Consider the following 17038-nt stretch of genomic DNA (forward strand, 5'->3'; position numbering starts at 1 on the left):
AAACAGGGGAATGCAGTTTAATGTTAATGGAAGATCATCTTACCCATAACACCACAGAGGACAACAGACCTCAGGACCACAGGAGCATTAACAAACCTTGCACCCCACTTTCTGCTCCAGTGAGAGGGTGAGGAGCTGGGTATATGTGTGTGTCACAACAACAGGGTGCCAGGGCTTCGGCCAGGCAGGAGCAACCACTGCTGCCGCAGTGGGAAGTTGAACTAGGTAGCCTGGCCCTGTGTTAGGGGGTATGCTGAGAAGAATATTGGGATATCTTTTTTAATTTTGAAGTTTTTTAATGCATAAAAAGAACACTCCAGAAATGGAACAGGTATTGACTTATTAAGTATTGAAGCACACGACCAAGCCATCCCACTCCTCAGAATTTACCCAAGGGAAATTAAAATGGCAAATAAAAGAGCTGTCTGCACCTCAATGTTTATTGCAGCTCAATTCACAATAGCTAAGATATAGAATCAACCTAAATGCCCCATCAACAGAAGACTGATAAAGAAATTATGGGGTATGTACTCTATGGAATACTACACAGTGGTAAAAATAAATTAAATCTGGTTATTTGCAAGAAAATGGAAGAATCTGAAATAAGCCATTGCCAAATGGACAAATATCATATGTTCTTCCTGATCAGTGACAACTAACTGAGCACCCAAAAGGAAACCTGTAGAAGTGAAACTGACACTATGAGAAACAATAACTTGATCAGCCCTTGTCCTGTCTGCCGAGGAACAGCTTACTAGTTTATTCTTTTTAGTATTTCCTTTTTCTACTTAATGCCATTGGTTGAAATCATTAATTAATACACAGTTATTCTCAAGAGTTTTAATCCAATTAAAAATTGACCTCTGTTAAAAAATTAGAGTGGGAATAAGGGAGGAGATGTACAGTTCAGCACACGCTGACTCGGACTTACCCCTAAGGGTAAAGCTAGAAACGTGCCATGGGACTCCAAATCCCATTAAGTTGGCAGATACCAATGCCAACTTAGTTAAGTGATCAGTTTAAGTTTAGTTTAACTTAGTTAAAGTGATCAGTTTAAGTGCATAATTGATCATAAAGATAGGATTAAGTGTCAAAGGGGTCACATAAATAAGACCAGTGTCTGCTAATAAGTACTGATAGAATTAAAAACGAGAGAACAATCCAACATGGGAAGTGGAGTACACCACAGACTCATAGGATGGCAGATGTCCTAAATAGCACTCTGGCCTCAGAATCAGCCCTTAAGTCATTTGGATCTGGCTAAAAGGCCCATGAGAGTATTTTAGGCATGGAAAGCCAAGAAACTGTGGCAAAAAAAATATGACCTAAATGAACGATCTCTGTGAGTGAGATCCTAGCCATTAAAGAAGTAGTACCTTTCTCTGAAGGGAGGAGAGAACTTCCACTTCGTCCTTTTTTTTTTGAAAGGCAGAGTTAGACAGTGAGAGAGAAAGACAGAAAGGTCTTTCTTCCGTTGGTTCATCCCTCATATGGTGGGTAGGCCCGCACGCTGCACTGATCTGAAGCCAGGAGCCAGGTGCTTCCTCCTGGTCTCTCATGTGAGTGCAGGGCCCAAGCACTTGGACCATCCTCCACTGCCTTCCCGGGCCACAGCAGAGAGCTGGACTAGAAGAGGAGCAACCGGGACAGAACCAGTGCCCCAACTGGGACTAGAACCCTGAGTACGGCGTTGCAGGCAGAGGATTAGCCAAGTGAGCCATGGCGCTGGCCGAGAACTTCCACTTTGATTAGGGCTTGGTCAAAATAAGGTCGGAGTTTCTGAACTCAAGAGGCTTCCATAGCCTTGGCAGCTCATGAGAAGAGCCTTGGGTGATTACTGACGTCATAAATAAGAGTGTCAGTTGTTAACAGCAGGAGTCACTGTGCACTTACTCCCCATCTAGGATCTCTGTCCTTAATGTGTTGTGCTATGTGAATTAATGGTAAAACTAGTTTTCAAACAGTACTTTTTACTTTGTGTGTCTGTGTGGGTATGAATTCTTGAAATGTTTACTTACTTAGTGTATACAACTTAGTGTATACTAAGTTGACCTTCTGTATATAAAGATAATTAAAAATGAATCTTAATGAAGAATGGGATGGGAGAGGAAGTAGGAGATGGGATGGTTTGTGGGTGGGAAGGTGGTTATGGGAGAAAAACCGCTATAATCCAAAAGTTGTACTTTTGAAATTTATATTTATTAAATAAATGTTTTCTTAAAAAATGACATCAATAGATGGTGATAACTTTTATTTTTATAATGCCAGATCAAGCAATAAAAAAGATACATGAAGTGATATACTCAAAAAGTTTTGTAGATCACATCAAAGTAGAATTCTAAGATGTTCCAGTAATCCACAGGAAGGCAAAGAAAAAAGGACCACAACTGGAGAAACTCAAATATAAAATTGCATACTAAAATATTATAACATCAATAATTACATTAAATGAAATTGTCCAAATGTACCAATTGAAAGACTGATATTGACAGTATGGGTTAATTATTTCCCAGCCATTTACTGTCTACAAGAAACTCACTTCATATTTTATTTTATAGGCAACTCGAAAGTAAAAGAATGGAAAACAGTACCTGTTATCCTGATACCAAAACCAGATAAAAGCATTCCAAAAAAATAAATAAATATTAGAATAAAACTCCCTAATAAAATATTATCCAATAGAATTCTGCCATATATAAAAGGAGTTAACACCATGACTAAGTAGGATTTATTGCAAGGATACAAGCCTTTGCAAATGTTGAAAAGTTAGTGTCTGGGGCCAGTGCTATGGTGCAGTGGGTTAAAGCCCTGGTCTGAAGCGCTGGCAATGCATATGGCACTGGTTCTATTCCTGGCTATTCCCTTCCAATCCAGCTCTGTTCTATGGCCTGGGAGAGCAGTGGAAGATGGCCCAAGTCCTTGAGCCCCTGCACCCACGTGGAAGGCATTGAGGAGGCTCCTGGCTCCTGGCTTTGGATCGGTAAAGCTCCAACTGTTGTGGCCGTCTAAGGAGTAAACCAGCGGGTGGAAGACCTCTCTCTCTGTTTCTACCTCTCTACCTCTCTCTGTAACTCTTTCTTTGAAATAAATAAAATAAATCTTTTAAGAAAAAAAGTGTAATTTATCATATTAGTATGTTGAAGAAGAAGAAAAATCTTATAGTTACCTTTTTTTTTTAATTTGACAGAGTTAGACAGTGAGTGAGAGAGAGAGAGAAAGGTCTTCCTTTCGTTGGTTCATCCCCAAATGGCTGCCACTGCCAGTGCTGCACCGATCCGAAGTCAGGAGCCAGGTGCTTTCTCCTGGTCTTCCATGTGGGTGCAGGACCCAAGCACTTGGGCCATCCTCCACTGCCTTCCCGGGCCACAGCAGAGAGTTGGGCTGGAAGCGGAGCAACCGGGACTAGAACCTGGTGCCCATATGGGATGCCGGCGCTGCAGTTGGAGGATTAACCAAGTGAACCACAGCACCAGCCCCACAGTTTCCAATGTTGAAAAAACATTTAATAGTGATCTATATCCACTCAAGAAAAAAAATCAGAAAAATAGGAATGAGTGGAACTTAATTTTAAAAAGAGAATTTATAAAACCTATAAGCAACATCCTACTTACTAGTAAAAGGTTGCTTATTTTCCCCATAAGATCAAGACAAGGATGTCTCTCTTACTGCTGTTCTAAACATAGTACTAGAAGTTCTGGCTAACACTGTAAGGCAAGGAAAGGTAATTATAAGGCATATAAATCAGAAAAGGAAAAAATAAAAATATCACAGTCCATAATTTGCATGCATGTCTACAGAGGAAATCCCAACGAGTTCAGCAGGGTTACAGGATATACTCAGAAATGTCAACCAAGAATCAAATCAACCTTGTTGAGAAAAAAATTATATGTACTGGAGGAGGGCCAGTTGGGATAAAATCTGGGAAAACACAGATTCAGGCAGCCTTAAAAATGGGCACATTTAAAGGTTAAAAATCACAGAGGGATAGTGGTTCTCTCATTTGCTCTATAGGAGTTGTAGAAGCCAAGCTTAGTTGTAAGGAAGGCATTGAATATTGTCTCAGTCTCTAGGTAATTTAAGAGAAGTAAGGGTATGTACAAGTGGTTTGACCAAAGCTAATGAATTGCTGCGTGGTCCATTCCAAAGGTCAACATGTATCTGGGTGTGCACTTGAAGGCAGCCCAGTTCAGCTGTGGATGTACCGGAAACGTGACTTAACATGGACTCTCAGTTATTTTGTGAGCCCAAACCAATGCTACTCCATTTTTATTTTCTTATTTCTTCCACCCCCCCCCCCCTCCATTTTTAATTGTAACCTTTCTACAGGAAAGCATTGGTGATCAACCTAAGAGTTGAGATCCCCTATAGCTGGGATGGTCTGTGTCCTAGGAAGTTAAGATTCTCATAGCTGGAATAGACATCCTTCATTAGGGGTGTATTTGTCAGCCATGATGATGGAGGAAATTTTGGAGTTTATATCTCATTTGGCTAACAATAAAGGCAATTGACATATCAGGTTAGATGTTTGGCTCAGTGGTTAAGATACCACCTGGAATACCTGTATCTTCTATCAGAGTGCCTGGGCTCAAGTACTGGCTCTGCTTCCAATTCCACCTTCTTCCTAATGTGCACCTTAGGAGGCAGCAGATTGTAGCTCAAGTACAGAGTCTTTGCACAGATTGAATTCCTGGCTGTCAGCTTCAGCCTGTTCCAGCCCTGACTGTTGTAGGCATTTGGAGAGTGAGCTAACAAACAGAAGATCTGTTGTCTCTCCCTGTCTTTCTTGCTGTGTCTGTCAAGTAAATAAAAAATTAATTACAAAACAGAGAACCTGTATCTTTAAGAGAAAAAAGAAAAAGATCAGAGTCTCTGACAGTTCAGAAATGATTGTATTTTCTGAGGTCAGTGGAAAGTCTGGTGGGGCCGCGGCTTGGTGAATATTTTCCAAGCATTGGACTGCCATTATTTTGGTTTTAGTAGTAGTCCTGAGGCATTGAGATGCACAAAAGACATACAGTGTTTACAAGGCAAAGACAAACAGCCAGTGCTAGTTAGCAACAGAACAATTGATAATCCTGACCTCAAGAGTGCCCCTGTTCCTGCAGGTAACAAACTAATTGTCAGAGAATTTAAAATTAAAGCAGTTAAGGAAATAGAAGTAAAGCTGTAATATGCCTTTAGAGATTGAGTTTAAGGAGCTTTGTGGTTTCTAGTTCAACTTTTAAGGATATCCTAATCCAAGTACAGCAAGAAGCGTTACAGAAGGTAGAAGTCAATTAAATGATATTTTCAGAAGTGACTAATATATAAACCCTGGATATTTTGGGTACCTCAGCTATCACCTAAAGCTTCATTCTTCTCTGACATAGGGTAACTTAATTAAGCCTGGTTCTGCCTCTGGGGAGGAACAATCTTTACTGAGATTTTGTCTGTTTCGAATCTGGGTTCAGAAGTTAATCTCAGGTCAGTTGTAGTCAAAGGTCTTCAGTAGTTTTGAAGGTCTGCTTAGATTTGAGGATCTCTTTTTAATGAATTCTTGAGTCAGCAATCTTAAATTTAGCACATGAGTTAGTCATCAGTACTTCATAGGGTCTCTAATGAAAGGTTTGGAAGGAATCTTTTAGCTGATTATGTTTCCAAGAGACTTAGTGTCCAGATTGAACATCATGATCTTTGATATATTCATCTTCAGGGAGTATACTCTAAAATTTCTTACCAATCTAGTAGTTTTGTTTGATCAATCCTTGGCAATAGTGAAGAAAGTCTCTTGTAAGGAAAGTAGGTTCATAGGCTCCTTTGTCTGACACATACACCTTCCTGTGATTATTTCAAATAATTGATGTTCAAAATGACATGTACCATAGGTTAAGCAAAATCAGTGGAAGAAACTTGTCTTAGTTATTGGGATTTTTTAGCATATTCAAATTTATTTTTAAGGTATTCAGACTTCTTGCATTTCATAAGTACAAATTTAACAGTGATTCTTACCACTGCTACCCTCTATCCCACCTACACTCCCATCCTTCTTCCTTTCCCTCTCCTATTCCCATTCTTGTTTTTTTACTAAGATCTATTTTCAGTTAACTTTATACACATAAGATTAACTCTTCTATAAGTACAGAGTTCAACAAATAGTATGAAAAAAAAAAGGTTGTTTTTCAACAGTAGAGACAAAGGCAGTTCAAAGTCACCACATCTCAGAGTGTCAGTTTCATTTCTGGATTACCTTTTGGGTATTAGTTACCACAGATTAGGGAGAACCTATGGTATTTGTCTTTTTGTGACTGGCTTATTTGACTAACTGTAATGTTTCCATTTGCATCTATGTTGTTGCAAATGACAGAATTTTTTTTTTTTTTAACCACTGTGTAGTATTCTGTGGTGTACATATCCCATAATTTCTTCATCCGGTTTTCAGTTTATGGGTATCTGAGCTGATTCCATATCTTAGCTTTTGTGAATTGAGCTGCCATAAACAGAGGTACAGATAACTCTTTCATATGCAGATTTCATTTCCTGTGGGTAAATTTCCAGGAGTGGGATGGCAGAGTCATGTGGTAGGTCTTTATTCAGATTTCTGAGTTATCTCCATACTGTCTTCCACTGTGGCTGTACCGGTTTACATTCCCACCAACAGTGGATTGGGGTACCTTTTCCCCCACATCCTTGGCAGCATTTGTTTGTTGATTTCTGTATGAAAGCCATTCTGACTGAAGTGAGGTTTTGTGGTTTTGATTTGCATTTCCCTTATGCCTAGTGATCCTGAGCATTTTTTCATGTGTCTGTTGGCCATTTGGATTTCCTCTTTTGGAGATAATGTGTTCAAGTCTTGTGCCCATTTCTTCACTGAATTGTTTTGTTGTTGTTGAATTTCTTGAGCTCTTGATATATTCTTAAATATTAATCTTTTGTCAATTGCATAGTTTGCAAATAATTTCTCCCCTTCTGTTGGTTGCCTCTTGACTTTCTGAGTGTTTCTTTTGCAGTGCAGAGGCTTCTCAATTTGGTGTAATCACATTTGTCAATTTGGGCTTTGATTGCCTATGCTTCTGGGGTCTTTTCCAAGACCTCTTTGTCTATGCTAATGTCTTTCAGGGTTTCCCCAATTTTCTCTAATAATTTGATGGTATTGGTATTTGGTGTAATCATATTTGTCAATTTGGGCTTTGATTGCCTATGCTTCTGGGGTCTTTTCCAAGACCTCTTTGTCTATGCTAATGTCTTTCAGGGTTTCCCCAATTTTCTCTAATAATTTGATGGTATTGGTGTCTAGATTTAAGTCTTTGATCCGTTTTGAGTAGAATTTTGTGTAAGGTGTAAGGTAGGGGTCTTCATAATTCTGCATGCAGAGATCCAGTTTTTCAGCACAATTTCTTGAAGAGACTCCTTGCTGCAGGGATTGATTATAGCTCCTTTGTCAAAGATATGTTGGTTGTAGATGCGTGGATTGTTTTCAAGAGTTTGTATTCTGTTGCATTGGTTTCTGTGCCAGTACCACGCTGTTTTGATTATAACTACCCTGTAGTGTGTCTTAACATCTGGTATTGTGATGCTTCTAGGTTTATTTTTGTTGTATAAGATTGCTTTCACTATTTGGGGTCTCCTGTGTTTCCATATGAATTTCAGCATCATTTTTTTCTATATGAGAGAAGAATGTTCTTAGTGTTTTGATTGGTATCACAATGATTCTGTAAATTGCTTTCACTATTATGGACATTTTGGTAATATTGGTTCTTCCAATCCACGAAAATGGAAGGTTTTTCCATTTTTTGTGTCTTCTATTTTGTTCTTTATTGTTTTATATTTTGCATTGTAGAGATTTTGATGTCCTTGATTAAATTTATTACAGGGTATTTAATATTTTTTGTAGCTATTATGAATGGGAAGTTCTTTCTCAGCTGTGGTATTGTCTGTGTATACAAAGGCTATTGAATTTTATATTGATTTTATATCACCTTACGAAACTCTTTTATGAGTTCCAGTAGTCTCTTTGTGGAATCTTTGGGATCCCATATATATAGAATCATGTCATTTGCAGTTAGGGATACTTTGACTTCCTCCTTCCTAATTTGTATTCTTTTGATTTCTTTTTCTTGCCTAATGGTTCTGGCTAAAACTTCCAGGACTATATTGAATAACAGTAGTGAGAGTGGGCATAATTGTCTGGTTCCAGATCATGGTGGGAATGCTTCCAACTTTACCCCATTCAGTAGGATGCTGGCCATGGGTTTGTCATAAATTGCCTTGATTGTGTTGAGAATGTTCTGTCTATCCTCAGTCTGCTTAAGGTTTTCATCATGAAAGGATGTTGTTTTTGATAAAGTGCTTTCTTTCCAAGTGTAGAGATAATCATTGAGTTTTTGTTCTTCAGTTTGTTAATTTGATTTATCACCTTGATTTATTTGCGAATGTTGAACCATCCCTACATACCAGGGATTAATCCCACTTGGTCTGGGTGAACAATCTTTCTGATGTGTTGTTGAATTTGATGGGCTAGTATTTTGTAGAGGATTTTTGTGTTTATATTCATCAGGGAAACTGGTCTGTAGTTTTCTTTCTCTGTTCTTTCTTTTTCAGATTTAGGAATTAAAGTGATGCTGGCTTCATAGAAGGAGTTTGGGAAGATTCTCTCCATTTCTGTTGTTTTGAATCACTTGAGAAGAATTGTTGTTATTTCTTTAAATGTCTGGTAGAATTCAACAGTGAAGCCATCCTGTCCTGGGCTTTTCATTGTTGGGAGGGTCTTTATGACTGATTCGATTTCTGTCTTGGTAATGTGTCTCTTTAGGTTTTCTGTGTCTTCATGGCTCAAGTTTGGTAGGTTGTATGTGTCTAGGAATCTGCATTTCTCCTAGGTTTCTTTATTCATTGGCATACAGCTCTTTGTAGTAATTACTGATGATTCTTTTTGTTTCTTTAGTATCTGTAATTTCCTTTTTCATCTCTAATTTTATTGATTTGCGTCTTTTTTTTTTTTTTCTGGTTAGTTGGGTCACAGGTGTATCAACTTTGTTATTTTTTCAAAAAACCAATATTTTGTTTCACTGATCTTTTATATTCATTTTTTGGTTTAAATATTTTAATTTCTTCTTTAATTTTAGTTATTTTCTGCTACTAGTTTTGGGTTTTGTTAGTTGTTGTTTTTCTAGAACCTTGAGATGCATTGATAGCTCATTTATTTGGTGCCTTTCCAATTTTTTGATGGAGGCACCGATTGCTATAAACTTTCCTCTTAATAATGCTTTTGCTGCATTCCGTAAGTTTTGATATGTTGTATTGTTGTCTTCATTTGTTTCGAGAAATTTTTTGATTTCTCTTTTGATTTCTTCTGTGACCCACTGTTCATTCAAGAGCGTGTTGTTCAGACTCCAAGTGTTTGCATATGTTCTAGAGTTGCTGATTCCTGAGTTGCTGATTTCCATCTTCATTGCATTGTGGTCCAAGAAGATGCATGGTGTGAGTTTAATTTTGTTTGAATTTGCTAAACTTGATTTATGGCCTAGCATGTGGTCCATCCTAGAGAAAATTCCATGCACTGATGTTAAGAATGTGCACTGGATGGAAAGCTCTGTAAATATCTGTTAGGTCCATCTGGTCTATAGTGTCAATTAACTCTGTTGTTTCCTTGTTGATTTCTCTCTGGTTGATCTGTCCATTACTGAAAGTGGGGTATTGAATCCCCCATTACAATAGTATTGGAGTCTATGTCTCCCTGTAGATCCATTATCATTTCTTTTAAATAGCAGGTATCCTGTAATTGAGTGCATATACATTTATTATAGTCACATCTTCCTATTGAATTGATCCCTTAGTCATTACATAGTGCCCTTATTTGTCTTAACAGCTTTTGTGTGAAAGTCTATTTTTCTGATATCATGATGGCTACACCAGCTCTTTTTTGATTTTTGCTAGCACAGAGTATCTTTTTTCATCTTTTTACTTTTTATTAAATTTTATTTGAGAGGTAGAGTTACAGACAGTGGGAGGGAGAGACAGACAGAAAGGTCTTCTTCCATTGGTTCATTCCCTAGATGGCCACAGTGGCTGGAGGTCTGCTGATCCAAAGCCAGGAGCCAGGTGCTTCTTCCTGTCTCCCACATAGGTGCAGGGGCCCAAGCACTTTGGCCATCTTCTGCTGTTTTCCCAGGCCATAGCAGAGAGCTGGATTGGAAGAGGGGCAGCTGGGACTAGAACCGGTGCCCATATGGGATGCCAGCATCACAGGCAGAGTATTAACCTACTGCGCCACAGCGCTGGCCCCCGCATCTTTTTACTTTCAGTCTGTATGTATCTTTGTTGGAGAGATGTGTTTCTTGTAGGTAAGAAATAGATGGGGCTTGCCTTTTTTTTTTTTTTTTTTTTTTTTTTTTTTTTTTTTTTACAGGCAGAGTGGACAGTGAGAGAGAGAGACAGAGAGAAAGGTCTTCCTTTGCTGTTAGTTCACCCTCCAATGGCCACCACGGCCAGCGTGCTGCAGCCGGCGCACCGCGCTGATCTGATGGCAGGAGCCAGGTACTTCTCCTGGTCTCCCATGGGGTGCAGGGCCCAAGCACTTGGGCCATCCTCCACTGCACTCCCTGGCCACAGCAGAGAGCTGGCCTGGAAGAGGGGCAACCAGGACAGAATCTGGCACCCTGACCGGGACTAGAACCCAGTGTGCCAGTGCCCCGCAAGGCGGAGGATTGCCTAGTGAGCTGTGGTGCCAGCTGGGGCTTGCTTTTTAATCTGTTCAGCCAGTCTGTATCTTTTAACTGGATAGTTGAAGCCATTTATATTCAAGGTGAGTATTGATAAGTAATGACTTGGCCCTGCCATTTTTCCATAAATGTTTCTACTGGTTTACTTTTTATTTCTTTTGTTCTTTTACTAGAAAATTTTCTGCCTTCACAGTCTTTCAAAATGATGACCATGTTTCTGTGCTTCTGTATGTAACACATCCTTAAGCATCTTTGGTAAGGCTGGACGAGTGGTGACAAATTCTTTCTATTTCTGTTTGTCATGGAAGGTGTTTATTTTACTTTCATTCATAAATTAGAGCTTTCCAGGGTGCAGTATTCTGGGTTGACAGTCTTTTTCTCTTAAGACGTAGAATGTATCTTGCCATTCTCTTCTAACCTATAGGGTTTCTGATGAAATGTCAGCTGTGAGTCTAATTGAAGATCCCCTGAAAGTAATCTGGGGTTTCTCTTGTGTACCTTTTAGAATCTTTATGTTTTACTGTGGAGAGTTTGACTACAATGTCGTGGTGAAGACCTTTTCTCGTCATGTCCATGAAGAATTCTATGTGCTTTCTGTACTTGGATGTCCCTTTCTTTCTCCAAATTAGGGAAGTTTTGTGTAATTCCATGCCCTTGGGAACTCCTAAAACCCATATGTTGGGTTGTTTGATAGTATCCCATGAGTCTCCAACACTGTCTCTAATTTTTCTAATTTCTTCTTTTTTTTTTGTTCTGACTGTAAAATTTTCAGCTATTTGTCTTCTCACTCAGATATTCTTTCTTCTGCCTCACTGATTCTGTTGTTAAAGCTTTCCAGTGCATTTTTTATTGATCTAATGAATTCTTCATTTTTATATTTCATTTTGGTTTCTCTTTAAGAGCTCAGTTTCATGGGAAAATTTTCATTCATGTCATGTATGGATTCCTTTAATTCTTGCATTTGCTTCTGATTACTTAGTAATTCTGTGATCCATTTTTTTGAATTCCGTTTCTGGCATTTCTTCAGCTCCACATTCTAGTATTGAAGTTTTGTTGTGTTGCTTTGGGTGTGCCATATTGCCTTCTTTATTCTTTTTTGAATATCTACATTTATTTTTAGGCATTTGTTGAGATGCTTGTTTTTAATTTTATTCCCCCTGTGATGGCTTATCTTTGCACTATGTCTCTCTGGCTTAGTGGAGTGTCTGCTCTTTGAGTGAATACCTAGAGGTTTGTGCTGGTTGTGTCCAGGTGGCTCTGTTAAGTGTTCCAGGGTGAGCGGAGTATCCCAGGTGACACCCAAGTTGGGTTTGGTCAATCTGTTTTTCATCAGAGCAGGGGGTTTGATTAGCTCTATTGGCGTAGCCTCATGCTCAACTCCTCTCCTCCAAGGCTACTGATCCCTGAGCACTAGACCCAGTGGATGCCGTATTCATCCAGAGCCACACAAAGGATCTGTGCAGTCCTCAGTGTGAGCACAGATACCTCAAAAATGACCCTCCCCAGGCAGTCAGTGAGCCACAACCATGTGCAGCCACCACAGCAACTGCTCACAAACCCAGCCACACCAAGTGCCCTCCCATGCAGCCACAGTGTTTTCACAGTCCTAGCAGACTAGGCTTCCACAGTCATGGACGCCAAGCCTCGGGTCAGTTTTCCCAGCCAGACTCAGGCATCACCTGTCAGCTGGTTGCTTTTGCTTGGACACAAGCTAGCTCAGCTGTTACATATGTCCAAAATGCTGCCTGCCCTCTCTCAGCTAGTTGCAGGATGCTGTTGTCAGGAGGCTGGGGAGAAAGAAATATGCCCCCTCTTCTTCCTCTAGGTTAGCAGGTACCCTGTCCACCACAGGGCTTCAAGCTGGACTCATGCCATTGTCTTCCTACAGTTTTTTTATTTTTATTTTTTTAATTTTTTTTGACAGGCAAAGTGGACAGTGAGAGAGAGAGAGAGAGACAGAGAGAAAGGTCTTCCTTTGCCATGGGTTCACCCTCCAATGGCCACCGTGGCCAGCGCGCTCCACACTGATGTGATGGCAGGAGCCAGGTACTTCTCCTGGTCTCCCATGGGGTGCAGGGCCCAAGGACTTGGGCCATCCTGCACTGCACTCCCTGGCCACAGCAGAGAGCTGGCCTGCAAGAGGGGCAACCGGGACAGAATCTGGCGCCCTGACCGGGACTAGAACCTGGTGTGCTGGCGCCACAGGTGGAGGATTAGCCTAGTGAGCCGCGGCGCCAGCCTCTTCCTGCAGTTTTATTGCTAGTGGCTGGGGTAGCTGCAGTCTGGTCTCACCTCACTCTCCAGATGGTGCTGAGGCTCTCAGCTGCTGGGGTTCTGTGTTGCGTCTTTGTCCACACCCTCCAGGTAGATTCACAGGGTCCCTCTAAGTTGCATGGAGTTTCCACTGCAGTTTTCTCCCTCTTTCTTGAGTCTGCATTCTCTCCACTTTTTTTTTTTTTTTTAAAGTGTCTTCCCCTAGACTAGTGCAGTAAGGTCTCTCCCTATTCCACGATCTTGAAATCTGCCAGTTATTGGGTTTTTTGATTCTGTTAGTGCAAATATACTAGTCTAGAAGACTAGGGAGTGTTGTGCTCAGTGCAAATGACAGAAGATGGACTTCTATGACAAATCGATCATATTGCTTTACCAGAGAAATGAGTGCACTGCTTGCTGTGGGGTTCTAATGGAGCTCCATTAGGGAGTTTCCCCCCTCCCCCCCAACAGTATTTTGCCTACAATTTGAGCTGTGGCTCTGTGGCATGTGGATGTTTCAACTGAATAAGAAATCTAGAAATCATTACTAAAACACATTTGCATCCTTGGGCTGGGGATAATTTGATAAAGTCTAGTTGCCAAACATCAAAAGGGCTGAAAAGGAGAGGGAAATTTCCCTAAGAACTGTGGTTATTTGGGTGATGTTTTAGGCAGATATGGCACTTTAACTGTACCTTTTGAGCAGTTCCTGGAAAGGGTTTCCAGTTTAGTACTTTTTACTGCAAGCTAACATTTTGTCTGGGCTCCAGTGAGATAGGTCTTTTGCATATACTATACAAAGATCATTTATGAGCCCTCAGGGAGGGGTAGGTCAGCCATTTTAGACTATTCCTTAAGTCCTTTTCTGTTTTGAAAGTATATCTTCAATGTACCCAGTTTTTCTCTTTCTTTTTTGGGGTTGCTGTTTGTGCCTTTTTGGTAGATCTTTAAGAACATCTAATGTCATGCTACTAACTTTCAAAGAAAACTGAAGGAGACAGGTAGGGTCTTAAGGCAGTACTTTTAGAAGAGACATCAGCAAATTTGATTTGGAATGCCAAGAAATTTTTATAATGGCCTTAGATCTTGGTTCTTGAATGACTTCCAAAGGGTATGTGTGTTTTGGATGTTTTTAATAGACTGGAAGAAGTTAGAAATCCTCATTGTTCCACAGTGTACCAAAATCATGAGCAACCTCATAAGTATTTAAGAGATTTAAAATGTGGTAAAATAGGATCACTATGAAGTACTAGTAAAGCTGAAGTAGCAACAAAATGTAAAGGCTCAGAACTCATGAAGTTACAGATTCTTTGTTTTCTGTGCAAGTTACGTACCTCTAAGGTAAACTATACAGTTTCCTGTTTAGAGCAGTTTAGTGCTCCAAGAAAATTCTGCCATTCAAACAAAGGGGATCAAACTTCAGTTTTTCAACAGTGTACTTTTCATAATCAGTGTTTAATCTCTAGGAAAACATACATGATAAACAGTTTCCAACTTGATCACACAAAAAATCTTTCAGAAGATTCACTCCTTTTCATAATCCTTTAATAGATTAAATGTTTCACACCTTGTCTAAACTCTTAAATTTATGTACTATACCCTTCTTTCCTGTTTGAAGTAGTCATTTTTAGGACAACATTTTTTCTTTTTCCCTCAACATATCCTTATATTTCTTAATTTTTCCATAAAACATTGATAACTTACAGAGTTTTTGTCTTCCGCTTACCAGTTCCTAGCAATTGTGAACCACCATTCTGTAGACTAACACCATGTTAGAAGTCTTAGAAAATACGTTTTTTTTTTTAATTATTTTTTTTTAACTTTTATTTAATGAGTATAAATTTCCAAAGTACAGCTTATGGATTACAATGACTTCCCCTCCCATAACTTCCCTCCCACCTGCAACCCTCCACTTTCTCGCTCCCTCTCCCCTTCCATTCACATCAAGATTCATTTTCAATTCTCTTTATATACAGAAGATCAGTTTAGCATATATTGAGTAAAGATTTCAACAGTTTGCACCCACATAGAAACACAAAGTGAAAAATACTGTTTGAGTACTACTTATAGCATTAAATCACAATGTACAGCACATTGAGGACAGAGATCCTACATGATGAGTAAGTGCACAGTGACTCCTGTTGTTGACTTAACAGATTGACACTCTTGTTTATGGCATCAGTAATCACCCTAGGCTCTTGTCATGAGCTGCCAAGGTTATGGAAGCCTTTTGAGTTCACCGACTCTGATCATATTTAGACAAGGTCGTAGTCAGAGTGGAAGTTCTCTCCTCCCTTCAGAGAAAGGTACCTCCTTCTTTGATGACCTGTTCTTTCTACTGGGATCTCACTAGCGGAGATCTTTCATTTACTTTTTTTTTTTTTTTTTTTTTTTTCCAGAGTGTCTCGGTTTTCCATGCCTGAAATACTCTCATGGGCTTTTCAGTCAGATCCAAATGCCTTAAGGGCTGATTCTGAGGCCAGAGTGCTATTTAGGACATCTGCCATTCTATGAGTCGGCTGCGTATCACACTTCCCATGTTGGATCGTTCTCTCCCTTTTTTATTCTGTCAGTTAGTATTTGCAGACACTAGTCTTATTTATGTGATCCCTTTGGCTCTTAGTCCTATCATTATGATCAACTGTGAACAGAAATTGATCACTTGGACTAGTGAGATGGCATGGGTACATGCCACCTTGATGGGATTGAATTGGAATCCCCTGGTATGTTTCTAACTCTGCCGTTTGGGGCAAGTCAGCTTGAGCATGTCCCAAATTGCACATCTCTTCCCTCTCTTATTCCCACTCTTATATTTAACAGAGATCACTTTTCATTTAAGTTTCAACACTTAAGAATAACTGTGTATTGATTACAGTATTCAACCAAAAGTATTAAGTAGAACAAAAAAAATACTAAGAGGGATAACATATTAAGTTGTTCATCAACAGTCAGGGCAAGGGCTGATCAAGTCACCGTTTCTCATAGTGTTCATTTCACTTTAACAGGTTTCCTTTTTGGTGCTCGGTTAGTTGTCATCTATTAGGGAGAGCATATGATATTTGTCCCTTTGGGACTGGCTTATTTCACTCAGCATAATGTTTTCCAAATTCCTAACAGGGATCACTTTTCAGTTAAAATTTAAATGCCTAAGAATAATTGTATGTTAATTACAGAGTTTAACCAATAGTAGTAGAACAACAACAACAAAAAAAAACCACATCTCTTCCCTCTCTTATTCCCACTCTTATATTTAACAGCGATCACTTTTCAGTTAAGTTTCAACATTTATGAAATACTAAAATTGATAAAGTATTACATTGTACATCAACAGTCAGGACAAGAGCTGATCAAGTCACTGTTTCTCAGTGTCCATTTCACTTCAACAGGTTTCCCCTTTGGTGCTCAGTTAGTTGTCGACGATCAGAGAGAACATATGATATTTGTCCCTTTGGGACTGGCTTAATTCACTCAACATAATGTTTCCCAGATTCCTCCATCTTGTTGCAAATGACCGGGTTTCATTGTTTTTGACTGCTGTATAGTATTCTATAGAGTACATGTCCCATAATTTCTTTATCCAGTCTACTGTTGATTGGCATTTGGGTTGGTTCTAGGTCTTAGCTATTGTGAATTGAGCTGCAATAAGCATTAATGTGCAGACGGCTTTTTTGTTTGCTAATTTAATTTCCTTTGGGTAAATTCCAAGGAGTGGTATGGCTGGGTTGTATGGTAGGGTTATATTCAGGTTTCTGAGGAATCTCCAGACTGACTTCCATTGTGGCTTAACCAGTTTCCATTCCCACCAACAGTGGGTTAGTGTCCCTTTTTCCCCACATCCTCACCAGCATCTGTTGTTGGTAGATTTCTGCATGTGAACCATTCTAACCGGGGTGAGGTGAAATCTCATTGTGGTTTTGATTTGTATTTCTCTGATTGCTAGTGATCTTGAACATTTTTTCATGTGTCTGCTGGCCCTTTGGATTTCCTCTTTTGAAAAATGTCTATTGAGGTCCTTGGCCCATCTCTTAAGTGGGTTGTTTGTTTTGATGGTGTGGAGTTTCTTGATTTCTTTGTAGATTCTGGTTATT

At 39.5% G+C, this 17038-nt stretch overlaps 1 protein-coding gene across 9 annotated transcripts in view; it reads left to right on the top strand.

Moving 5' to 3' along the window:
- Nucleotides 1-17038, top strand: part of ZDHHC17 (zDHHC palmitoyltransferase 17) — a 118835-nt gene that overhangs the window by 68001 nt on the left and 33796 nt on the right. The window contains exon 9 of one of the 9 annotated variants that reach the window (XM_089307473.1): nucleotides 2875-3114. The exons of the other annotated variants lie outside the window; for them this stretch is intronic. Within the exon in view, the coding sequence (XP_089163599.1) occupies nucleotides 2875-3009 (135 nt within the window). The 3' untranslated portion in view covers nucleotides 3010-3114. Of the gene's footprint in view, nucleotides 1-2874; nucleotides 3115-17038 lie in introns of those variants that run through there. 9 annotated transcript variants of the gene reach the window in all.

Source organism: Oryctolagus cuniculus, chromosome 11, assembly GCF_051225735.1.
Source record: "Oryctolagus cuniculus isolate XC-2025 breed Fujian yellow rabbit chromosome 11, ASM5122573v1, whole genome shotgun sequence".
Lineage (NCBI taxonomy): Eukaryota > Metazoa > Chordata > Mammalia > Lagomorpha > Leporidae > Oryctolagus > Oryctolagus cuniculus.